The sequence below is a fragment of the Zootoca vivipara genome, chromosome 1, assembly GCF_965207765.1.
Source record: "Zootoca vivipara chromosome 1, rZooViv2.hap1.1, whole genome shotgun sequence".
NCBI classification, from domain to species: Eukaryota; Metazoa; Chordata; class Lepidosauria; order Squamata; family Lacertidae; genus Zootoca; species Zootoca vivipara.
This window is the reverse complement of record NC_142582.1, coordinates 87299836-87326495: the sequence shown is the minus strand read 5'-3', so window position 1 is coordinate 87326495 and position 26660 is coordinate 87299836. Positions and strand designations below refer to the sequence as shown.

The window sequence follows — 26660 nt, the reverse complement described above, 5'->3', positions numbered from 1 at the left end:
TGATTACTGGTAGCCTTTAGTGGACAAAGTCTCAAGTAATAGGGAATTGAATGTAGAATGGTAAAACAAAGCCACAATTTGTCTGTTTTGGGAGGCAATTCATGTTTTGCTAGTTTCCTAGAAGTTGATGGTACTAAGCAACAAATTTTTACTGGATAGGACTAGAGGCCAAAGGTGTCACAATATTTAGTTGCACAAAGCTATACACTGCAAAGGGGGAGTCACTGCACCTCCATTAGAAGGTCTTCGTTATACAGTGGTACCTCTACTTACGAATTTAATGTGTTCCGAACGTACATTTGTAAGTCGAAAAAATTTGTAAGTCGAATCCCATAGGAATGCATTGGGAGAAAAAATTCGTAAGTCTAAAAATTCGTAAGTAGAAAAAATCCTATCTAAACCGCATCCAAGATGGCGGACGGAGCTCCATTCGTAAGTAGAAACATTCGTAAGTAGAGTTATTCGTAATTAGAGGTACCACTGTACAAAGAAACTTTTCAGTTTGTAGTTGAAGGTGGTGCAGTTTTCAGCTGCTCGTAGTGTTGACGGGGATGTGTAGCTTAGAAGGAAATCTAATCTTTTTCAGGAGATAGACAAAGGAAGCTCAACCCTATTGACCTCTCCGCACCAGCCATGGTATCCTTCTGGACAGACTTTGCCAGTTGTAAGTGGACGCATGGTGAAACAATGCTTTGCTCCTGATTATAGGTCTGAGCTAGACATTAGTGCTGGGGCACTTCTGTTTGACGGCACTTGGTTTATGGTGTTCCACAGGATTCCAATTTTGTCCCCTGAGCTTTTCAACATATATATGTGAAAGTGCACAGGTGAGGTCATTCACGCATTGAGTGTCATTCAGCACTAGAAGCCACCAACATGAGTCTGACCAAACTGTGGGAAGCAGTGGAAGACAGGAGTGCCTGGCGTGCTCTGGTCTATGGGGTCACGAAGAGTCGGACATGACTAAACGACTAAACAACAGCAGCAGCACTCTTTCTCCTTGTTAGAGCCATTTGAGTCTGTGGAAGTGATAGATGAGAAAGATGTTTGCACCTAAGGAGCACTGGAACATGCAAAGAATCACTATTCTCATAATATCTCTTCTTTTTACTTCTTAAAAAAGAGTGGTTGCCGAACAGCTTGGTAGGTTTCTGGATGAAACATCGGCTTTAGATCCATTCCAGTCCGGCTTTCGTCCCGGCCACGGGACCGAGACAACACTGGTCGCCCTAACAGACGACCTCCGTAAACAGCTGGATCAAGGCGGGTCGGGGCTGCTGATTCTTCTAGTCTTGTCAGCCGCCTTCGACATGGTCGATTATGAACTTTTAGACCAGCGCCTTGCTGACGTGGGGATTCAGGGCACAGTCCAACAATGGCTGCGTTCCTTCATCTCAGGTCGGGGACAGAGGGTGGTGCTAGGGAGGGGGTTGTCGCTGCGGCACTCCTTGGTGTGTGGAGTCCCGCAAGGTGTAATCCTTTCCCCGATGCTTTTTAATATCTTCATGTGCCCCCTCGACCAGATTGTCCGGAGTTTTGGGCTGGGATGTCATCAATATGCTGATGACACCCAGATTTATCTGTTGATGGATGGCCGTCCTGCCTCGGCTCCGGACACACTGACCAAGTGCTTGGAAGCTGTGGCTGGATGGCTACGTGGGAGTCGGTTGAAGCTTAATCCTTCAAAGACACAGGTCCTCTGGCTGGGTCCATGACAGAGTCCATGACACTTTTGGTAAAGGCTGTTCTCCACCCCCATCATTCAGCCTGGACACTGAAATCCAGTGCCGAGGGCCTTCTGGTGGTTTCCTCATTGTGAGAAGTGAGGTTACAGGGAACCAAACAGAGAGCCTTCTCGGTAGTGGCACCCGCCCTGTGGAATGCCCTCCCTTCAGATGTCAAGGAAATAAGCAGCTGTCCTATTTTTAAAAGACATCTGAAGGCAGCCCTGTTTTGGGAAGTTTTTTATATTTAATGCTGCATTGTTTTTAACACTCGACTGGGAGCCGCCCAGAGTGGTTAGGGAAACTCAGCCAGATGGGCGGCGTATAAATAATAAATTATTATTATTATATAATTGGAGTGCTCGCAGGCCAGTGTTTCCCAGTTATCAGTGCTTATACAACATTTTTAAAGATTTGCCTTGAGTCTTTATACATCTTTTGTTGTCCCCCGGTATTTCACTTTCCATTCTTAAGTTGGGAATAGAGTAGTTGCTTTGGAAGACGATAACCAGGCATCCAAACAACATGACCAGTCCAACAAAGTTGATGTTAAAGAATCATTGCTTTGACATTGATGATCTTTGCTTCTTCCAGTACACTGGCATTAGTTCACCTGTCTTCCCAAGTGATGTGTAAAATTTTCTGAATACATTGTTGATGAAATCTTTTGAGGAGTTGGAGATGGCCATGTGAAAAGCTTGTGGGAACAAGATGGGGTGATCATATCATTGTGTACAGAAACACTTGAAGGATATCAGTTTCTTTTTTCTTTTCTTTTTAAAATTTTTATTGAACAAATTTAACAAAATACATCATCAATCAATATAACCAATTACATTTCCCCCTTTTTATACCCTCCCCTCCCTCCCTCTCAAGACTTCCCTCAGCTCCCCCCTCTGGTTTGTTTGCACATGTTATTCTCTGCATGTTATAAAATTGTACATAACTTTACCTTATCTATCCTATATTCTACTAATAAATTGTGAATGTTTATTCAAAACCTGCCAAGGAGTCCAAGTCCTTTTGTTGTCTTTTTAAATAGTTTGTTAAAAGTTCCCATTCTTCCTTAAAATCACGGTTGTCCTTCTCTCGTAGTTTATATGTTAACTTTGCCAGTTCCGCATAGCTCATATGTTTTTCTTGCCACTGTTCTTTCGTTAGGACTTCTTCCATGAAGGATATCAGTTTCAGTCAAGCATAACTCTGTTTTCTTTTTTTGTGGTTTCTGTGCAGTCTCAAAAATGGAAAAATAGTGAGCTGACATGCCAGGTGGAAGATGCAGACTTTCCCTTAAAAAGTTAGACTTTAAAAGTTGTTCCCTTGAAGTTGTATCCCTTCATGCAACTCACTGATTTAAATGCTTTATGGAGATAGGTGTAGATCACATTGAAACATTTATAAAGCAGCAAACACTTTCAGAAATGCAGTCCTTGAGGTCTGCATTTTTGTAGTGTGAATGTGAACTCCTAAGAGACCCTACACTTGGACTAAATTGTAATATAGTTTTAATAACTAAAACAATCCATCTGGAAATAGACTAGGCAGAAACTTCATTCCTCTCTCCAAAATGTTTATTAACTCTATGAAATCTTCAGCAACAGCTTGCTTGACACTCAAGGTGTGGCACACTCACCCATTATCATCCTGAAGATCAGAAAAAAACCCCAAAGCCCAACATAATATATTTAGTGATATGAAAATGAGAAACTTGCTTTAGAGTACAGTATTTACCTAACAAGAATTAAGAATGAAACTTAAGATATTATACATGTCAAAGCATCAATGTTGCTAACTGTGCAAGCTGCAAGTAATCACTATGTCAGATTTTTACTGTTTATACCAAATAGCCATTACAATATAAATCACAAGACAAATATATTTCAACAAAAAAATTAATACAGGAGGAGGTTAACGTATACATTTTCAAAGGTGCAAACTGTAAAAACTTAAACTTGTAATGTTCCCCTAATCTTCTAAATCAAAAATCCTGTTGCCAGTCAACACTGCTTTAGGTAAAAATAAACTTTACTTTCTTACAGCTGGCACTTATAAAGCTACACTATAGGCAACAAATCTCTTTACAGTCAGCAATCATATAACTTTAAAATAATTTTATTGACCTTCCATAACATTATGAAAAGAAGACAGAAATCTATCCCTTGGTAAGTTAGATAAAGGACAATACAAAACATAAAGCAAAATGTATTCAAACTCATCTGACCTGCATATACTGAAATTATAATTTATGTATTTATTTTTAAATTTACTAGTCGGATAATATTTGTACATAATTTAGAATCAATCCAAGCCTTTGCTGTAAAAAGGCCTGGAGAACATATGGCTATTAACTCAAAGAGTTTCAACACTAACTTCAAATGAACAAGGGGGAAATTCCCTTGAGGCACTGGAGTTTTTCTAGTGGATATAAGGGAACCAAACCTCTAACTCTTAACATCTAACTACATGCTACATTAGTCATTTACCTGAGCTGTTGGATGCCGTTTTGTTTTGTTTTGTTTTTAAAGCCAAATTGCCAGTGTGGGGGCTTGATTTAATCCTAAACCTAATTGAACTCTTACGACTGAAAGAGCCAACAATTCACTTCAGGTCTAGCAGATTAAAATCCATTTTAATTAAAGGATACAAATTTCTTGAAGAAGCTACTGTTGGAATATTTTCCATCACATGATATATGAGTAGAGTTTCTCCACACTCATAAAAGGATCTCTGCTGAAGATAGGCTTCTGAAGAAGAGATACGATCCTCTAAACCAGGCTTCCACAAACTTGGCCCTCCAGATGTTTTTTTGCCTACAACTCCCATGATCCCTAGCTAGCAGGACCAGTGGTCAGGGATGATGGGAACTGTAGTCTCAAAACATCTAGAGGGCCGAGTTTGAAGAAGCCTGCTCTAAACCCTCAGATGAAGAGACTGGGTACAGTATTGTGATATAACAGAGACTCCTCTATTGGATATTAATAGAACCAGATGTGAAAGGAAAATGTGAATAACTGAAAACACTTTCTGTAGGTTACATAATGTAGCATTATCAAAAGCAACAATCTGGGAAACAAGTAAAGTTGTCGCTAGAGGTCATATTATATCACAACTGCCTTCCTATATTAAAAAAGAAATGCTTAAAATTACAAAAGATATAGAGATTTTAGAAAGCAAAAAGAAATTTAAACACTCTAAAGAACCATGTGAGAACTCCATTGACAGTAAAGCTACTTGCTTTAGGAGAGCCTTCTGTTAGTCGAACAGAGATCAAATTGATCTTTGGCACACACCTACACACCCGAAAAACTGCTCTAAAACAGTATAGGAGGTGATGTTGGAAGTCTGTAAAGGGAATTGCTGAAGATTGCCTTGAGCCAAGTTTTGCTGATAGAAGGCTCAACTGGAAGCCTTCCACCAACGGAAAGACACCAATATACAGTATACAAACGCCTAACTGTAAAGTTATATAAGTTGTTATGAGTTAGTGAGTGGAAGAAAAGTATCCACATGACTGTGACCAGATTTATCACTCTTAACAATTAGACATATAACAACAATGCCACTTATCAGAATAATAGGGCCAATTATGTTATTTTCTGGTAAACAGATGAACTATTTATAATGGATCATGAACTTCTTCACTAGGAAAGCATCCCCTCCCTCTTAATTCTCCTCTTCATACCAATGGTATAACCTCAATGTCTGATGTGCCTGCTTCCATCCAGTAAGGTGACTGTTTTCTAGAAAGTGGCAATATTTCCTTCATTGCTCCAGCACTAATTTCTCATTACTTGTAGAAACTGGCCTTTTGTTTTTTGTTGCTCTCTCATCTTTTTATATTCCTTCTGCAATGGTTCTAAATAAGCTTTGCTTCTAAAACTTGGTCTTCTTATGTACTAATCCATTTAGAGTAGAGGGAGGGATCTTTCAACATGGCATTAGAGCTTTTGGCACTGTAGTCTTCTCATGGAATCCATGCACATTTCCCTTTCATTCTGGACTCACAACTGATATGGATAAAAATGAAATGGGGTTTCTGAGGAGTTTTTCATTATGACTTATTTGCATTTGATAGGATTGTTATAGGATGTGTGACATAATTGTATATTTTGGCATTTCTGCAGGTTGTAAATTGCCTTGCGTACAGCAATGTAGGAAGGTGGTAAAAATAATAATGAAATGAACTTCCCAATGGAAGAGGTACTCCATGTAGTTTGGCTGGCTACATATATATACTCCATCACACCTCCCTCCCACAAAGCTGTCTATAAATTAGAAGTGCTGTCACTTCAAGACATAGAAGAATGCTGGGGGGGGGGAATCTGATATGGCAACTTGAACTCTGAACAAATAATAATGAGGATTCTGTGGTCAACCAAATGAGTCATTTACTGAGGTAAAAATTCTAGATAGTCATCCACAGTAATACTATAAACTCATCTAATTAATTATATACAAATTATAACTCATAATGTAAGTTGAAGTAAAGAGTCAGAATATGATTTCAGAAGAGGAAATGTTTGCAGACATTCCAGGGAGAGAGAATGCTGTCCTCTACCTCCCCGCAGCGTGAGTGAAGATGGATAAACTAATCAAGAGGAAAACAATTTATGCTTTTGGAAGATCTCTGGAAGACACAACTAGCTTTCATTTTGCTGCACAATATGACCCTTCCACTGAATTGTCAGGCTCCATTCAATGAAAGGATCAGTTTTATTATAAAACTAGCATAATCTAAAGGGGCTTCCAGTTACTGAACACATTTGCCAGCAAATATGTACATTTGTATATTACATATACATTACATACAAAATCAAAAAGAGGCATTCCTGTAAAACATCTTTATAATATTTCTACTTCCCTTCTGAGTGAAACTGTGGCCAAAACTTTTAACAAATATTGGTTACAATTTGATAAATTTTCTTATCCAGTTTACTTCATTGAATGTTTCTTGGTCTTCTATTTTATTTTCTCTACTAAAGCTCACATATCTTATTATAGTAGCTTGTGAAAAGTAAATATGTCAATCACCAATGGTTTAGAACAAAGGCAACAGATAAAAAGTAATTTTCTTAAATGTAGTCAACTTGATTTAGGGAGACTGCCACATTTTTTTTGACAGTGAAATAAATAAATATTCTTTTCTAATTCCAAGTCTTATAGCAATTGATTCCTAATATAGCTATATACAAACTTTTAAAAGCTAAACAATTATCTAATCACTATCCTAATATCTTATAACTTCTAAGGTGTTTAGAGATTCAATGGTATTGTGGCATAAAAGTGACAAACAATTGTTCACTCAGAAAATTTTGTTTTGTTTCCAGTGTGGGTGATACTTACTCTGGTTGAGGTATAAGGGGATTACAGGTTTTTTCATCTCACATTATTAAGAGTCCTTACTGCTGGATATTAGTGAAAGCTACCACATAAAAGAATATCAGACCTCTCAAGTGTTACTAACAGGAAGATTCGAAGTTTGAAAGCACCCTAAACCAGTTCATGTTACCTTGCTTCAAAATTTATTGAGGGAGTTTGCTGCACCATGAATGTATGCTCCCTCCTCCTTTTACATTTTCAGCTGAACAGAACACTTGCTGACAAATAAACTGGGAAACTATAATTTAAGCTGTGGCTTAAGTAGTTCTTTGAAACAAGGGTTGCAAACCAGTTTCAAACTGATTTGCATTGTTTTAATTCAAGGCATTTTAATTCCAAGATTAATATCAGTAAGAAGAAAAGCTGCTTTTTATATAACTGATTTAAATCAAGTTAAGCAATCTTCTTCAAATATTTTTTACATAATGGTGCGAATCTGATCACCAAAATCATGTTATTTTATCACTAAATATATTATCATTTGCAGGGCTTCATTTTTGCAACTAAATCTTGCATATCCTTTCTTGCACTACATACAACATGCACTGTTCCCTTTTTAACCTATAAAAATTCTGAAAAATCATACAGAAATCTGCACATTGGGAATTTTTGTCTTCTTTTCTTCCTAGAGTTGCTCTTTTCTATGTCACTCTGACTTTGCACAATCTCACCTTCACAAAAACAAAGTAGAAAGTGAAACTGAAATGCCCACAACTGAAAGGTCAAAGCGTAGCCTGATAGTTTACCGGGCAGACCAGAGGTGTTTCTCTTTATTGGGTGAAAAGGAAATGTCTGTATTTTGTAGGAAAATATTCATAGCTAAGAAATTATAAAATTGGTTCTTTATTTCAAAAGAAAAACCTCCTTTAACTTATTATGTTAAAGCAGTGGTACTGATTCAGTTTCCAGATTAAAAATAAAATAATGACAAAATTAAATCATAGACCTACTATTTGTTAGGGCAGTTGTTGTTATTATGATTATTATATCATTGATTTTTATCTACTCTACTACTGTTTGCCCATTTGGACAACATGGCAAACTGTTTTGACAAACCAGCAAGTGTTATATCTAACCAGATATGTGAGTAGATAAAAGAGCTTATGTCAATCCACAGCTGCCATTTCAGTTTCAAAAAGCAATCATGTATCACTGAACAATGATGCCACATAATGTACAGATTTGCCCCAACACATTCTAAATCAACTTGGTAATGTAACTTCAGATATGTGCCATAATTCAGCAATATATTCCATACATGAGTGGTATGATGCACATATACCCACCCAGAAGGGCTCCCTCATTCATTTCAGAGGATTGGGGTGAATGATTACCAGTTGACCTTCAGATACCAAACAACACAAAGCCTTTGTTTTGATAACTGGGATGATGGCATTGTAGGTTTCACAAGATAGAGAACTAATGTTCATTAAAAATAATGTTCACCTTATTGTTTCATTGTTAATTTCATGGTTGTTACAATTCATGGGAGAAATAACTTAAAAGGCAAAATTATTCTCCTTCCTCAGATTCATCATGAATATTAATGATTTTTTCCCCCAGAATACTGCTTACCTGGGATCCCTTCTTGCTACCTGGAAGATTAATTATAAGAGTTTTCCCTCTGATTCCACATACAGGTCTGAAAAAAGAAGAGATTGTAATGAATATGAATGCATGGGAAACATCAACACTGGACCAAAATGTTTATTATTCATAACTGTCTACTAGAGGTCAAGACAGGGGAGGTCTTAAGATGTGCTCAGTAGAAACACATAATTCAATATGACGAACCAATGTGATTTAAATATATTTGATTAAAGCATTCCATCAACACATTAAGCATGGTATGAGCATGAAAGCTTTCCAAAAGTGGGAACGAAAGTAGCAACTCTAACTGTTGTAACAGTAAAGGTACCCCTGACCGTTAGGTCCAGTCGCAGACGACTCTGGGGTTGTGGTGCTCATCTCGCTCTATAAGCCGAGGGAGCCGGCGAACAGTTTCCGGATCATGTGGCTAGCATGACTAAGCCGCTTCTGGCAAACCAGAGCAGCGCACGGAAACGCCGTTCACCTTCCCGCCAGAGCGGTACCTATTTATCTACTTGCACTTTGATGTGCTTTCAAACTGCTAGGTTGGCAGGAGCAGGGAAAAATAGTGCCCTGATTGATTGATTGATTGATTGATTGATTGAACTACGGTAGTGAACAATCTATGTTAGGGTTAGAGGGAATACTTTATTCCCATGATGTTTTCAAGACATGTGAGGCAAGGCACATTGTCCACGATCTGTTAAGTAGAATACTTCACCATTTTATTTATGGGTAGAGAAGAGGGGTGGGACGCGGGTGGAGCTATGGGTTACACCACAGAGCCTAGGGCTTGTCGATCAGAAGATTGGCGGTTCGAATCCCCGCAACGGGGTGAGCTCCCGTTGCTCGGTCCCAGCTCTTGCCAACCTAGCAGTTTGAAAGCACGTCAAAGTGCAAGTAGATAAATAGGTACCACTACAGTGGGAAGGTGTTTCCGTGTGCTGCTCTGGTTCGCCAGAAGCGGCTTTCTCATGCTGGTTATGACCTGGAAGCTGTACACCAGCTCCCTTGGCCAATAACGCGAAATGAGCGCCGCAACCCCAGAATTGGTCACGCCTGGACCTAATGGTCAGGGGTCCCTTTACCTTTACCTAGAGAAGAGGAGTAAGATTTCAAATAATACTTTCTAGGTTGGCCAGAAATTCTCCAACATTTTGAAGGAAATTTTAACAAGAAAATATTCCTTTCTTTTCAGCACCGGGTTAAACATGACTTTCTCATGCATGCACTCTTAAATTTGGGCAACTGGCTAAAATGTTTTAAACAGTTCTAATTTTGGTTCCTCAGTTTTGATATTGTCGGGTTGATTTTGCTGAAATGTTTAGTTGGGGTAGCCACAATTTTAATTTGACTATAACTGTAAACTGTTCATTATTGTTATCATTATTTTTGTTGTTGTTATTGGTTTCTATTGATTTATTGGTTTGTTTGTTGCTAGTATAGGATATTATGTTTTTTAATGTTTGATGCTTTGTTGTGTTTTTATATATGTTGTAAGCCACCCAGAGTGTCCGGGGAAACCCAGCAAGATGGGCGGGATATACGGCAAATTACAAAATTATTATCATTCTTTTTATTATTAAAAACATCTTTGTTTGCTCAGGTTTAATGAGCTGTATGCAGCTATTTTGTTGTATTTCATTGCTCCGCTCTGTGTCTTGTTTTAAATTGTGAGTTTCAAAAGTTTATTTATTTTTTATTTCACTTTTTTATTGTAAACAACCTGAGATACGAATAGCAAAAAGTAATAACCAAATCAATTTTCAGAAAAAATATTGCTATGTCCTGGGCCATATTTTGCCATGGAGCAGAAAGGAAGATTAAGGATCCAGGGTACCCTTCAATATTCTAAGACTAAAGAGTAATTTACTGACTTAAATGTGAATATCATGATTTTATATGGCTTTTTCTCCCCTTTTATATTCTCTGGATTCATGAAGTAACCATTAAAATCCAACATATAAATACATTTTGTATTCTGTATTATCTAGCTGACTATACCTGCCACAGTTAGACCCATAATATGATATAAAGGGTGTAAAATAAAACACATAATTTAATTAGGGTCTAAAATACATTCCACAGATGAAGTGTTAATATAGGTCATTGATTAATTCAGACATGTGCAGAAACTCTGTTTACAGAGAAATGACAGTTTTAAATTGCTTTAAACACTAAGAATTTCATTAACTTTATTGCAAGCTTATGAAAATGCATAAAATAGACACAAAATCAAGAGCAATGGTATTTAATAGATTTCTAATTTTTTACTTATGAAAGGTTACCTAACAATTCCAACATATCAATTCCTATCAGCAGGCTTGAACGGTAAATTTTACTGATAACTCTTGAGATGCATAGTCTGAAATGAAAGGCTTATATTTTCATAGCCTACCATCATATTATCTGAAAAGCAAAATTTATGCATTATCTTAATGGTATCCCTAATTTTCTTTAAGCCTTGTCTCACATCTTGTTGATCAGATGACTATACTTTCTGATAGATTTCCTGTCTTTTGGATTAAAAGAAAATCTGGATTTTATAGCCCTTGTGGTGAATATTGAGAAATTGTGGGGTGCAGGTAAAGTAGAACCACACATTCTTCATTAAAGAAGTATTTTTACCTGCTACTATATTTCTAATGAGTTGTCCTAAAAAATTTCAAATCAAGTTCTTAGCACTATAACCCTGACTCACCTCAATGCATAGCAGCCAGGGCTCCAGGCACTTAGCTCCAGTCATATCATCATCAGTCTAATCATCAGTTCAAGGCAGGAATGAATCCATTTCCTGGTTCATTCATCCTGATCAGATGTTCAGTGCTATGAACAATAAGCTGATGAATGTGAGCCCTCTGGGGCTGAGCCTGGACAAGAACTGCACATACTGCTCTTGCTTGCAAATGCAGATTCTCGTGCAGCTAGGAATACATGTGCAGAAGACTGCTTCTGTGTATGTAAGGCATTACTTCAACTAGGCATATTTGTTTTTCTTCATGCAAATATCAGCAGTGCAGGAAACAAAGCAAAGAAACCTTAAAGGTACAATGGAAGCACCATTTGAGGCCCAATATGCTCTAAATCAAGATAATCAAGGGCTAGCAATAAAAAGGGTATTAATAATTTCCAGTAATCACAAAAACTGATAAAAAATAAATAAATTGTGACTCATTCAAAAGAAAAATATGACACAGCTTGTTGCATGGAAAAGCCAAGCCACAAGTAACTGTTTCACAGAAATAAAAATTCAATTATTTCTCTTTAAGAAAACCCGCTCTGAATCCAGTACCAAACCACAAGTATTTTCAACAAACATACATAATAATCTATAATAAAACTATATATTTATTTATAGATGATAGACAACCACAGACTCCTGAGATGCTCTTTCTGATACCCCTAACTTTATATTTTCTGATAGTCCCTGGAAAAGACCCTGATGCTGGGAGAGATTGAGAGCACTAGGAGAAGGGAATGACAGAGGACAAGATGGTTGGACAGTGTTCTTGAAGCTACCAACATGAGTTTGACCAAACTGCGGGAGGTAGTGGAAGACAGGAGTGCCTGGCGTGCTCTGGTCCATGGGGTCACGAAGAGTCGGACACAACTAAACGACTAAACAACAATTTTATAAGAACAAACTCTCAGCATACTATAAGCAAATCAACAAGGAATCAGTATATATTAATTTTATTGACAATTTTTCTCTATCCATATAGAAATTAATCACTATCCTTTTGAGCTTATTTTAGATTTCAATATTGCTGGAGGTCAGCCATCTTACTGACATAACTGGAGTGAATGGGTCTTGGGGACCAGAAGAATGAAGTGGTCTGAGGCTCTCTGCCTCTCGGATTAAATTGATAAGATCTGATCAATGAATAATACTTCATCCTCATTTTGTCGAAAGCCTCTTCTTTAATTATTTACCAACAGACAGCAGACAGACCTTTTCTAATTACACAATATATCTCATATCAGAATTTTGGCCTGTCCACAGTGTGGTTTGATAAGAACTGCAAGAATGCTAAAAGGACTTTGGTTAAATTCTCCAGACAACATTCTAAACTAAAAATGGAAGTAGCCACTGAACAGCTCATCAAATTTAGATCACTTTATAAATGCCTCATACATAAAAAAGAAGAATGTAAGAATATAACAGAACTCAGTGGAAAGTTTTAGACTCGGCTGTCAGGGAAATAATGTAAGTTTTGAGCTATTGTTCCTTGTGGACTGGCTAAGTGAAGAGGGGTTACTAAAGCTCAGATTTCAACCGATGATTAGACTAATTATTTTACAAAACTATACAACTCTTCAAAAGCTTCTCCTCCCCTTTGGTGGATTATTGAGTTTTCCCTAACTGGGATCCAGCAACTTCATGTATGGTCAAATCCCTGAATGATCCAACTAAGTCAAATAAGGCCCCAAGGGAAGATCACATGCTTCTCAAACTGTTTAATATGCATTCTAACTGTGGCATCCTATCCTCACTAAATTGTTTATTGATATTGGCTTGACAGGATTAATTCATTTAGGGTTGGAACTGTCTATGGTTTATCCTGTTTAAAATCAGTTTGTTGCATGTTTCCTGTAAAACTTATTTCTGCTTAAGTTTCAGGCATGTGTCTCCTGCAATGGTATTCTGTCTGAAGAGCAAGCTGGGGTTAGAAATTCTTATTCCACTATTAATTGTTGCCATACTCTGTTCCATCTTATTGGGGAAATGGCTAAAAATATCCATTGTTGACCTATCCTCACCTTTTGAGTTGCTTGATAGAAGCAGTCTATGGGCTAAGTTGCTGCCCTGGGCTGCCAATGCATCTTCAAAGTCTGGGCCACGATACATTTGTTAAAATTAAAGTAGGCAGGAGTGGACTTCCATCTGACCCAATTCCAACTATGAACCTAGTTAAACAGGAATGCATTTTGGTGCTTTTTTCTTTTCAGCCTTTATGTCAATGTTCTGGGTAAATTGTTTGGGAAATTGGATGCCATAAGAAATAGAAAGGTCAGCATCATTCTATGCACGGGGCAGTCTGAAAAAGCAGATGGATCTGCTGCCTAATTTCTATCAGAAGGAACAGCTTAGTATTAAGATTTTTTCTAAAACTAAAGTGCTTGCATTCCGTAAGTGATCTCCCATATATAACTGGATAAATCATTTTGTTATTTAGGGGTTCACTTTGCAGCCAATTCCTTTTTTATGGCCCATAAGGATGCTACTCTAATTAAAGTAAGACATCTTGTTGGAACTATTTTGAATTCTTTTTATATAAAAGGAGGACAACAGGTTGCTCCAGCCCTTAAATTTTTTTTTTACCAAGGTTGATCCTTCCACGTTTCCATTGAACACTGTCTAGGAGTTGGAGAAATTTCAAAATTCATTACTAAAGGAAGTACTGCTTTACCTGTTGGTACTCCTGTTGCTTATGTTGGTGCAGAAATAGACTGGCCCTCTGTCCAGACTAAAATACAAGTCAAATTATCCATGAGCCATCAAATCGGCTCATCAGAAAGCTAACTATTTGGATCTAATTAGTAGAGCTGCGCAACTGATTTATCCATATCCGGAACAGAGTTGATTTGTGCCAAATCCAAATCAGGCCAAGGCAGCTACAAATCACTACAGAGCAGTCCAGGTGGACTCAAATTGATCTGTAGTGATTTGTGCCAACCTGGAATTAAATAATAGTTCATCCAAGGCCAAGGAGAACTATAAGGAGAACGCTGTGGGGTGGGGGTGGGGGAGTCATATATTCAGAAATATGATACTCACTACTATAGCACAAACGGATAACACATGGATGTTTTGGGCTGCCACTATTCTCTCATGCACTAACATATCTGGAACTACACTCTGCCCAGTGCCCCAGAAGATTCCTTCCTCCCTGCATAGTCACATAAAGATGGAATATACAGTAGTGACATTCCTGATCTGAAATCTGTTGCATTCTAAACTGGAGAAACACTAATAACAAAGTATCAGAAATTTGAACTGCAGGTTTACTCTTAAAATGGAGTGACTTCTAGGTTGGAAATTATTGATTATTTTAAAAAGAGGGGGTGATGGAGATTGACAACATGATCATTTTCTAAATAACAGAGACGAATGCTTGTCTAGATCCTGGAAAAGAGCCTGTATAGGTAAGGCAGATATGGGGAGTTGACAAGAAGGAAATGAGACAGGAATGAGCAACCAGGAGAAGGCTGGCAAAGTGAAGGAAGAACAGCAGGGTGGGGCACAATCAGGAACAGCATTTGTGCACATGAAACATTTGTTGTTTGAAGGAAAAAATTAAGCCCAATCACAGTGAGAAAGGAGTAGAGTTATTTGGGTCCAATAAAGCTTGTAGCATTGCAAAGACATAGTCAAAGAACAGGCTTCTAGTTCAGTTAAAAGAAAATATGTGGTGAGAACCATGGCATTCACTAACAGCAGTATACAGAGTCTCTAGCTCACCACTACGTGTTATGAACCAGGCCATTGTAATTATGTCAGGTCACATAGGAAGTTGAATTAGAAGGTACAGGGGAAGGGGGAAGACTCTATTTGTGGTTGCTATTTTCAGCTGCGCCCTTGTGTTCTTTGCAAAATGCCATTCCATCATAAGATACACTTATCTCTTAGCGCCCCCCCCACTTTGCATTGACATCTCCTGTACACATATGTGAGGAACCTTATGTTCCTTATTTCAACTCACAAAGCTGGAGCATCATGTTGTAAGGCTGATAACTTCATTTAGTAAATGGGCTATTTGTGAAAATTCTATGAGTGCAGATTAGTTCAATCATAATTAATGCCACTCAGGACAACCACTGAAATACCCCTAATTTTAATAATGTAGATTTGGTGGATAACCACCATCATAACACAAAATGTTTAAAAAGTTTCAGATTCAGAAGAATCTAGGTCTAATATAGACTTAGATACAGAATCTAGATGTATCACTATTTGTATACGGAAAGCACCATGTGATTTAACAAAAGTGGTTAGGCCAGAATAGTAGTAATGGTCTAGAAACAGCACCTCATAAGAACCAAGTGAGGGAAACACTGGAAGATGAAGTACTGATTCATATAAAATAGGTATTTTCCACCATGTATTGCTACAGGATCACCAAGTGTATTTTAGCACACCATTTCACTACTGCTTCATTTGAAGCGGATACATTCAGAAGCAATTTTTGCAATTGGAGCTGCCTCAACACCGTGATTGAACAGTCTTACTGAACAACGATATTAAGCTGAAATCAAATGAAGGAAAGTAGCTGAGTAAATACATCCTCAAGTTACCAACAGAAACTGCATAGACCTTGAAGATGGATTCCAAACAGGCTTGTACAATACTTTCTTACAGTTAGGGATTCAAGAAGGAAATGCCATTTGACATCTGTGAAGCAGACTTGTGTCATTTTCCTCATCCTAGTAAGTGTTTCAAACACATGAGCAACAAAGCAAGCAAAGTTAAAATAACTATCAGAAATACAGTAACTGCTTTGGTAACCATTCAGTAGCAAAGTCTCAAGCCTGAACTACACATGATAGTAATACAGTACTGTATATCAGTGTATTCCGTTCACATAATTACCTTCCTGCAATCTCTTCCCCCCACCCCATTTTCCTCCTTAGTAGGGTTCCAATTTCAGAAGTACTGTATTATTTGTCGGGAGAAAAGGACTTGGAGAAAGGGAGTGTGGAGCGGTAAGCAACAAGGTGAGGTTTTGTACTCGTCACCCATGCACCCCTTTGCTTTTAAAAAAAGAGATACCACTTCTCTTTCTATATGGGAGGAACTCATTAAAATTTAAGGTCATCACCACCTTGCATACTCTCTTCGTCTCCCTCTCACACAGCTACTCTTTCTTACACAAGTACACCCTTCACTCCCATCTCTGTATTCATACATACGCAAATCCATCCACACACACCCATATTCCCTACAACAATTTCATTCTCCCCATGACCCCCTTTTTCTGCTCTCCTCCCCCTTCTATCCCCCCTGTCTGTGGCAATAAGGCTTAGAGGGAGAAAACTCCTGTGGGCACCAATAGGAGCTTTTTCTGTTTAATTGCTGTGCAATATAATTGTTGGTAGGGGTGGCAATGCATGGTTGAGGGTTAGCCTCTTTTCAGTTGCCATTCCCATGAAAATTGCCCGTCCATGTGGCAGTGGGAACTCTCTGCCTTCTGACATCGCATGAGAGTAAGGAAGGCCAACGGGAAGAATATGCAAGGCAAATCCAAAGGCTCCACGGATTGGCTCCTCTATGTGATATGGGCAGATCTGTGTTTAAAGCCCACCCTCGTTTTAGAGTACTTCCAGAATAGTCTTTGTTCCTCAGTGCAAACTCTTATGAGATTTACAGTTAATTAAGCTGAATTAAGCTGCTTAACGGACACATTACGCACAATCCCAATCACATTCATACACAATGACAATTTCACTGCCACTTTGGCGGCAAAGAGAAGAATAAAGATAATCCAATGCTTGAATGGTACAATGTACTGTCTAGTTTTGGAAATGAGTCTACTTTCAATTTGTTTAACATTTCCCCCCTTTAACTGCAAAAAATAGAAATACAGTAAAATAATGATAGGAAAGAAACCCAATGAACAACATTATTTGCTAGTCTTCTCTGCCATGGAAAGAGCAAAAATACTAACTTTTATAGAACACTCATAATGTGTTCTTGTCAAATTATTTATACTTAAGTATTCCATTTTACAATTCATCTTGAAAGCTAAATGTGACCACCTAATCTCTGTTCCCCCACCCCATTATAATTATGTTCAACTCAAGAGAGGCACAGTACAGACTTCCTCAAACTGGTGCTAGATGGTTTGAATGATGAACTCCCATCATTCCCGACGACTGGCTAGGCTGGCTGGAGCTGATGGAAACTGTAGCCAAAAACATATGGGGGACACCAGGCTGGGGAAGACTGTTCTAACAAATACTTAGCAAAGTGGATGTCCTTGAGAAAAACAATTACCAGACTTTTAGAAGACATATGAAGGCAGCCCTGTTTAGGGAAGCTTTTAATGTTTAATAGATTATTGTATTTTAATATTCTGTTGGAAGCCACCCAGAGTGGCTGGGGAAACCCAGCCAGATGGGCGGGATATAAATATATTATTATTATTATTATTATTATTATTATTATTATTATTATTATTATCTCACAAACATGAACCAAGTCAGTTATACAGTACCTGTGTCATGTACAGACAGGCCACAATCCCATGACAATGACAACATGTGTGCATACTACTTATGCAGTCTCTGGCATTAAAAAAATAAACCCTTCTTAGCAACTGTTCTTATTGTTGTTATAAAGTTGTAGTAAAGCAGTTGTTATAAAGAAAGCTGGGAGTTTAGTGGAGGCAAAGTGAGAGAAAAAAAATCCCATAAAAATACAGGGATATGTACCAAGCTTTCTTCTTTGCTAGTTTTGGGACTTAGGAAATGACTATAAATAATTTATTTTATTATGACTAAATTATTTATTTTAATTTATTTTCTATATTTATAGGAACAGTGTTTATGTATGTTCTCTGTTGAATACTGCCTACAAGCTAATCAATGAGCAAGTTTCATGCAATCTTAAAGTATGACTATATTAGAAGTTAATTTATTTCAGGGGAAACTTACAATACAGTACTTTTCTGGATTGTGTCCATGATAAGAAAACCACTGCTAGGTGAGCAGGGCTACTGAATGAAAGAACAAGCCAAGAAGTTGCTAGCAGCCATTAATTCACTAGACAGCCTTAGGCAAGTCAGCATTTCTCTGCATCAGCTGAAGTAATGTATATAAAGTGCAACGTTATTAGTAGACATGCAGATTCACAAGAAAGTTTTAGAATAAGATCCTTAACCAGATTTTCCCCCTACCAAACACCTCAATGTCATTTTTAATTTTTACCAATGCTAACCAATCAAAATGTCTTTTTTTAAAACTTAAATCAATATTAGCATTTTAAGAATTATACACCTATGCCAGTTCAACTGTACATAGTGTGACAAAGAAGGAAGAATGTTACCCTAAATATAGCATTGAAGATAATTTTCTAGGTAATGCATCACCGTGTGCCACAAGTTACACTATTTTTGGAAAAAAACCTGTTGTTGATCTAAAAGACACTATACACAAAAAAGGTAAGTAGCAGTGCTAACAAACATATGCTGACAGCAAAGGTCTATCTTTGAAGGGTGAAGTGCTATAAGGTCTCAAGCAACAAAAGCACTGGAAATCTGTGGCCAAAATATGTTTTCAAAATGCAGTACTGTTTAACCATTCCACATAGCTATTTCAAGCATTTTACACATTAGTTCTTATAATCTGGTGTGGGGAGAGAACTTCCAGCCCATGGGTCAAATTTGGTCAGCGAGGCCTCCCCATTTGACCGCAAGGCTGTTTTGGCCAAGCCTTGCACCCAACATCATAAATGTCAAGGTTTGGCCATCTGGTTGCCAGGTGCTTCAGAAGCTGTGAGCAAAGCACTTTGCAAGCCTTGAGTTCATCACTTGCCCAGTCCCAAGTATTGGGCTTTGCAAAGCTCATTGAGCAGCACTTCCCAAGTGACCAACAAACGGTTGTTGGGAACTTGGGAAGTGTTGTGCAAGGGGCTTTGCAAGCACTTCCAATTTACAGTGTCTACCAAACCCCTTTTGGCCAAGTCATATATAGATGGGCCTGCTTTTGCTATCAGCTAAACATTAGGAAGAACTTTTAGATGGTAAGAGCTGCAGGACAGATTCCCTCTGAAGATGGTGGACTCTCCTTTATGGGATGTTTTGAAGCAGCAGTTGGATGGCAATCTGTCATGCACACTTCAGTTGAGGTTCTTGCATTGCAGGGGGTTGGACTACATTACCATCATGGTCCCTTCCAACTCTACAATTCTAGGATTCCATGACAGAAGTCTATTGGTATCTGAATAACACTGATCCCATCCAAAACAACTGATGAGGTTGCTTTAAATCAATATCTTCCAGCAGGACATCTTTCGATGGCTATTGCAAGATGATACTATGCCACAGCCTGTTAGGCCATGGAAGCTTAGAAAGTTCTTTATAGGTTTCAAAAGAGTTTTGGCAGTGACGTGTAATTGTATTTGAAAGCATCTTCATTTTCAAGTTGTTATATTTCAGTTGCTCTTGTGGTCAGGAAGTGCAACAGTAGAACAGTAGAATCCTCCACAACATATCGAAAGATTGGAGCAGTCTCTCTTGGCTGATCAATCCTCATCGGGTTTGGTGAAGTCACCAGCTGTCTACACCTCTTCTTATGAGAACATCAGACAGAAAGTGGGCTGCTAGATTAGCAAATTTTTCATCTATGGCAATAAATCATCTCCATATGTGCAGTAGCTGCACATTAAGCACCCCACCAAGTTGTATTGGCCCCTTAAAATACATTTGAGTGGATTGTGTGGCAGCCTTTACATCACTGTAATAATCAGAAATGACACCAACTTGCTACCAATAGTAGCAAGGTGGTAAATAATTCCAGGTGCAATGTCCTATTGTGATCCCTTTAAAGATTTCCATAATTCTCATGTAAATCGTTCAGATTACAAAGTTTGAATTGTCACCACTGAGCATTTAAGTTCTCTATAACTATTCCGGAATGTGACAGCTAAATTGGTGACTGGGAATGGTCACTGGGACCATATAACACTGGTCCTAAAGGATCAAGCTGCTATGTGGTCAGAAAACCTGGCCAATCTATTACACATTATTGGTATTATCATTTTTAGTAAAATTTAGCTTCTCTGACTTGTTAGATGTTGTGAGTGACATAGTGCACCTTTGTTGTTGCCATTTGCAAAACATACAGAGTTCACACTGACTCCTTTAAGCTTCAACTAGAGGCATCAGAACGCCAATAAAGTTTTATTTTAGGAGAAAGCAGGTAAAAATATGAAAAGGAGAACTCACAGTAAGGTAGGCCTGCAGCTCCTAGCTAGAATAAACCCTCTTCTAAATTACCCAGCTTACATCACCTCCTACAATAACCAGGAAATCACTTTTAAATAAAATGTAATAGTTTGTTCATGTTCCATAGGCCATGTGCCTCAGTTTGGCAAGTCAGTATTGTACATAATTGTTACCTTTATTAACAAGAAGCAGCTTTGATGACATGGGTCAAGAACACTGAAGTTAGTATCTATATGCTGTTTATTTTATTTCATGTTTTTTTGTCTTGTAATTGTTTTAAGAGATATGGCTGTGTCTTCTATTCACTGTGATTTTATAAGTATCTATCTGACTTAGACATTCAGTGCAATTGTAGGAAAAATGTTGGCTGCTAAAAATATAGTAGACTTGAAATAGCTGTGTGGGATGGTTAAAACAGTTCTGCTTTTCAAAGCCATGTTGGGGCCAATTTCCAGTGTGCTTATTGCTCTTGCCCTTATGGCACTTCACCCTGAAAATGTAAGACTACTACAGCTTACAGCTATTATATATTTGGTATACTTTCAGAAATGCGACAGTTAGCCTAAAAATAGCCTATCCCATGCCATTCACTGATATGTGACTTTGAAAATGAACTTTTCTTTGTAGGTGGCATCCACCCACATCCTCTTTGTCACCATATGTATAATTGATCTGGCATGGATACCTGCTTTTTAACACACTGAAACCATTAACTCATTTTCTAAAGTACTTTCAAATATTGGCTGGCCTATTAACATGCCAGAGGTCCTAAAAGGATATATCAGGAGCCTCAAAAAAGTGTATCTACCTGAATCTGAAAATGATGAAGGGGCCAAGTATTAATGCATTGCTCAATGCAACCATTCCACCACCTTAAATATTTCTAGAGAAATAATTCATGGTATTTTTGTTAATATTCTTACCTAGAGAGCATGCCCAGAGGTGTAACATTAAGTGATCCCATCAGCATTGCCAAGGCCATCCCTGGGGCCTCTCGTTCTATTACTTCTTTAGTAGCCTGTAATCAAAGATTAAACAGCAGACTGAGTGAAAACAACAAAAAGAAAGTAAAATAAATATAAAACTAAATAAAAACTGAAATCTCCATCCTTTTCCTAAAGACTATGTAGCATGAATTTCAGTAGTGGATGTTACAGACTCAGGGCATATAACTAGTAAACACTCACCCACTAAGATTAGCTTCTGTGGAAGCTTGCATTACATTCCACTTCAATTTCTAGGACTTTCTGCTGATCATACACTAGTCAGGTTTGCACATCAAATTAAACCATAGTTTAAAAACAAGCTATTGTTTAATGCAGTGAGCTAATGCATGCTGTTGAAAAGTTCTCACTCTGTTCCTCTCCTGCTTTTCTGTCACCAGGAAACAAGCCAGACTCCAAACCTTGACTCAAATTTCTCAAGTGGGTGCCATAGCCATAATAAGAGAACAAGGGAGGTGTTAATGGCAAGTTCCGGCACCTCTTTTTCTAGAAAAATAGCACTGCACGAGTGGCAGCAGCAGCAGCACGTGGGGGAGGAGAGGCACAATAACTTCCCAGTAGCATGCACCAGTATGCTTACATGAAACCATAGCTTGTTTTAAACTAATGTGACATGAATGAGGCCAATGTATCTGTTTATGCAAAAGTAAGTCTATGTAACTATAAGGATGCTCAATTAACATGACATTTAGTTTGCGAATGGTTAGCAACCATTGGCCACAAAATACTTAAGCCATGCAAATAATAGATGTGATTTGTTTATAGTCTCACCTGGCCCAGTAGATTTCTCACAGAAATCTAAGTAACCTTGACAGTGCATATGGTTAATGAAAGGTAATGACTTATATAACCCTTCAAAATGGTTACTATCTTTTGGCAAGAATGCATGTCTTCCATCCATGACTTGCAATCAATGGTTTTCAAACCTGCTATATCTCCACCTTAGAAGCATGCTACAGTTACGTTTGCCACCTGCTTTGTGTAAGAAATTCCTCAATTAAGGAACAACAACTTCCAATAGAGATGTTAGAAACAGTAAGAAAATATATGGGGCAGTTTTTAGAATTGAAATAATAGTACATTTTCAATTGCAGTAAACTTCTATTTTAAAAGAAAAGAAAAGCTAGGTTTAAAGTGAAACCTAAACTTAATAAAATGTGTTCAAAGAAGGTTACAATTATCCTTGACCAGTCAAACCCCAAACTCTTATCAAATACAGGAATAGATAGAAAATTATGGACTGAAGGGACAAAGGAAGAAAAAGGAGAAAAACACTAGATCAGATTGCTTATGTTTTTTGGTTTTCTAAACAAATCTTCAGCTCAAATTCATACCAGCAATTGGGCAGGAAGGAGAAAAGTGGCATGATGAATAAAGCTACTTGGTTTCAGGAGTGAAGACGTATAACTCCATCCCTTGTAGTATGTCTATTTTCTTCAAGCCTAAGCTTTAAAGCTAAACTTCTGTGGCCTGTGAGCTTCTCCTCTCCCCGGTAAAGGCAAATACAATTAGCTATCTCTTGGACTAAGGGGGAGAGGGAGAAGTCCACTACTTATGTGCTGGAGTCATCTGTGTGGGAGGGACATTTTCTGGCTGCAGTCCAAACAGAAAGTAGGCAGCATGAGTCATCCTGAGGTTCAATCTGACACCTCTCCCCTTGCTCCAGGATTCTGGACTGTATTACCTGATCCTAGCTCTTTCCTGCATGAAATATATGAGGTCATTTCCAAACTGTGAGTGTTCCTATGTTTCAGTTCATTAGTCTTTGATATTGAAAATGGTGTCTTTCCCCATAGACCACAAACTTAAGCTGTTTCACTTGTTTGGGAGGTAGGGAAATTGCAAATTGTTGAATTACTTAACATTTTTAGGGGGGGGGGATTCTAACAAGATTCTAAGACCCAGTTCACATGTAATGCTCTCAAAGGTAGGCCTATCCTGTGGAAATTGGAACTTTATAGACCATATAATATGCTATATTTGGGCTGTGGCTCAGTAGGAGAGCATCTGCTTTACATGCAGAAGGTTCTAGGCTCAAATTATGACATCTCCAGATAGGGCTCGGAATTTTCCTAGCCTGAAGCCATGGATAGTCAATCCTAGTCAGCAATACTGAGTTAGATAGACCAATGGACTGACTTGGCTTTCTGCCTTCCTAATACCACTGGCAATGACATGCCAATGACATCAATCATTAGGTGAGCATTTGCATAATGAGTTGACAATTTCTACTGATTCCTATGGAAAAAATTCTAATGCGCTCCTGACCACAGAATTCTGACCCCCCCCCCCAAAAAAAACACCTCCCCAAGAAACCTCAGGAAAAATCTCTCTGATTTGTCCAGTTGCTCTCCATCCTGCAGCTAACTACGGAAGTAAAGAAAAAAATCCGAATCTGGTTTGGGTACTAATTCTTAGTGTTCAGATGAGTGAATTTTCCCATAGCGAAATTTCATAAAGTAGGACCTGCGTGTACAAGGCCCTTCACTTATGCACATCCCACTCACATGTGACTGCATTTATTCAGGTTGTTGCTAAATGATTGAATGAATGAATAGGCCTTCCCTTGGCCAGGGCTGCTGCCTGGAAGTTGCTCGGGGGTGCTGTCTGAGCGAGGGAAGGTGCCCTTCAATCAACCAGCAGCACAGGGCAGGAGGCGCCTTCTCCCGGCACCTGCTGCTCCACTGCACATCCGTACCGCAATCCTGGCACCATTTCTACTGGGCGTCCTCCTCAGCCAGCCGCTGCCACGTGCACTGGCTCCCCTCAGGCAAGCAGGCAAGGTCAGGCACTCATAGGCGGAGTGATTTTCAGCTCAAGTCTCTCTCTCTCTCTCTCTCTCTCTCTCTCTCTCTCTCTCTCTCTCTCTCTCTCTCTCCCTTCCCTGCACACCCTCCCTATTAAAGTGGAGTCTTCCCCACTTTTCACAATTTCAATTATGCGTGTGGGGCCCTGGAACGTAACTCCTGGGTATGTGGGGCACGGGACATTCCTGCAGTGTAAATTTTGGTTTTCGGAGGTTCTCTTTCAGTTTTTCAGTTATACAGGTTTTAAACACAATATTAATTAATGCTGAAAGTAATGTTCTATTTACAATTTGTATAGCAACAAATTACAGAGTTAGTTTGTGGTAGGGGGAGTCTTAGGATGAACCTAAAGGATGAAAAAGGTTTATGGATTTTGTGGCTCATGAAAGTTTACACCACAATAACTTCAAAGGTGCCACAGGACATTCTCTTGTGAAAGTATGTCCTGGGTAGCAGACAGAAAAAAAGAACAGTAAAAATGATCATAATAATTAAAATTGGAACTGTTTTCTTTAATAGTACTTAACATTTATATAGTGTTTTCACTAAATGCTTCACTCACATTATATAATTACAATCCTTTCAAACAATCCTGCAAAGTAAGTCAGTATTATTGCTTCTAATATTGTGGATCGGGACTAAAGCTGGGAGGGAGTAGTTGTCTAAGTTAGGTTCACTTAGTGATTTCATGGTGGAGGTGAGGTTTAAACAAAGATTTTCAAAGTTCATCTCTTAACCACTATAGCCATCATACTACATCAGCTTTATACCAATTTTATCAGTAAAATGGAGGTTGCAAAACAAATGATAAAATCCAAATGCTTTCACAGCTTTCCCTCTTTGAAACAAGGGATAGATGGGGAATAATTTGGTTGGTACAGACTGTTGCATAATGTAGACTTTACCCCACTGAAGCAAGCTATCATTTTTAATGTAACTACTCCGTATAACAAAACTACCTCCTTGTATTCAGCTATGTAAGCATAAGTTATAATTTCTGAGGAACACAGACATCACATTCTGAACACGATCAGATTTCATATTTGAGCGAGTTGAATAATTTACCAACATCAATCAACTAACATTAACCAACTATCAAATACAAAAGCAGTATCCCCATCACTATAAAAGCAACTTATATTATCTGAATAGAATGGTGGAAGAAGCAAGGGGATTAGTTTAAAGATTCAAATAAAGATTCAATGAGGTTAATCCGAGGAACAATTATTGCTAATTGAAATTCACAAGACTAGTCTACTCTGGATTTTATCTATTTAATGATAATTGTTGATGAAAGCAATTTTTCTTGGCATGTGAGCTCCTTCATTAGGGTCCCCAAAATGATGATGAAGCGATTTAATCCAATCATGCTATCACAAGGAGGCACTACAGAAAATGGACAGAATTCACACTTTGCTTCAGAGCCTACTGAGAAAATCCAAAATTTAACAAAATACAAAACGTATTTACATCAGAGTCTGACAAGTATGAAAGACTCCTGAGTAAGCTTAGCAGCCGAAGACGATTTTGTTTCAACAAGCTTTTCCACCTGAATGAAAAGATCTCTGGTTTATGTGTTGATTTTGTATTGTTTCAAACCCAGCTTTAGTTAAATTTTGTGCTGAATGTTTTTTTTAAAAAAACCTATTTTAGCTTGCTTTTCAAGTTGTATGTAGTGACATTGCCTTGAGTTGCATGTAAAAGGCAATTTGTAAATTAAACAACAACATATTCATACATTTATTATACAATATGTGCTAATGGGGTTCTGAATCTCCCAATTATCAGTTACATGAACTGTAGTTATCTGGCCTCAGAATGCTCCAGTAGGTAACCAAACCAGGTCTAAACAAGGATTTAACAATACAGATTTAACAATACACTGTACAGATAATTTGTAATGCACATACAAGGATATTATTCCTCACTCTTCAAGTAATGTAATGCTTTTCTAAGCTTTTCACAAACACTTCTACCTTAATTTATGTACTAAGATCCCTCTTCTTTGTCCTTGAGCAGAATGACACTTTGAAGAGGGTGCTAGTACAAGCTGCAAAAGAGCTCCATAAACAATGATCCTGCAGCCCAGGGAGCCCTTCAATAGAATTCAAGTCAGGGGGGAAATGACCTTGACAAATAGCCTTAGCTAGCAGGCATTGCAATTATTAAATATGTATAGGCTATGGAAGACTAAAAATGGAAAGGACAGTA

At 38.1% G+C, this 26660-nt stretch overlaps 1 protein-coding gene across 41 annotated transcripts in view; it reads right to left on the bottom strand.

Moving 5' to 3' along the window:
* GPHN (gephyrin) overlaps positions 1-26660 on the bottom strand; it is a 223035-nt gene that overhangs the window by 96267 nt on the left and 100108 nt on the right. For 33 of the 41 annotated variants that reach the window (XM_060274044.2, XM_060274051.2, XM_035113931.3 and 30 more), the window contains 2 exons: positions 21562-21656; positions 8679-8745 (listed from right to left, as the gene is read on the bottom strand). In XM_060274044.2, the coding sequence (XP_060130027.1) occupies positions 8679-8745; positions 21562-21656 (162 nt within the window). The remainder of the gene's footprint in view (positions 1-8678; positions 8746-21561; positions 21657-26660) is intronic. The other 8 variants (XM_088669608.1, XM_088669624.1, XM_088669629.1 and 5 more) reach the window with 1 other exon arrangement.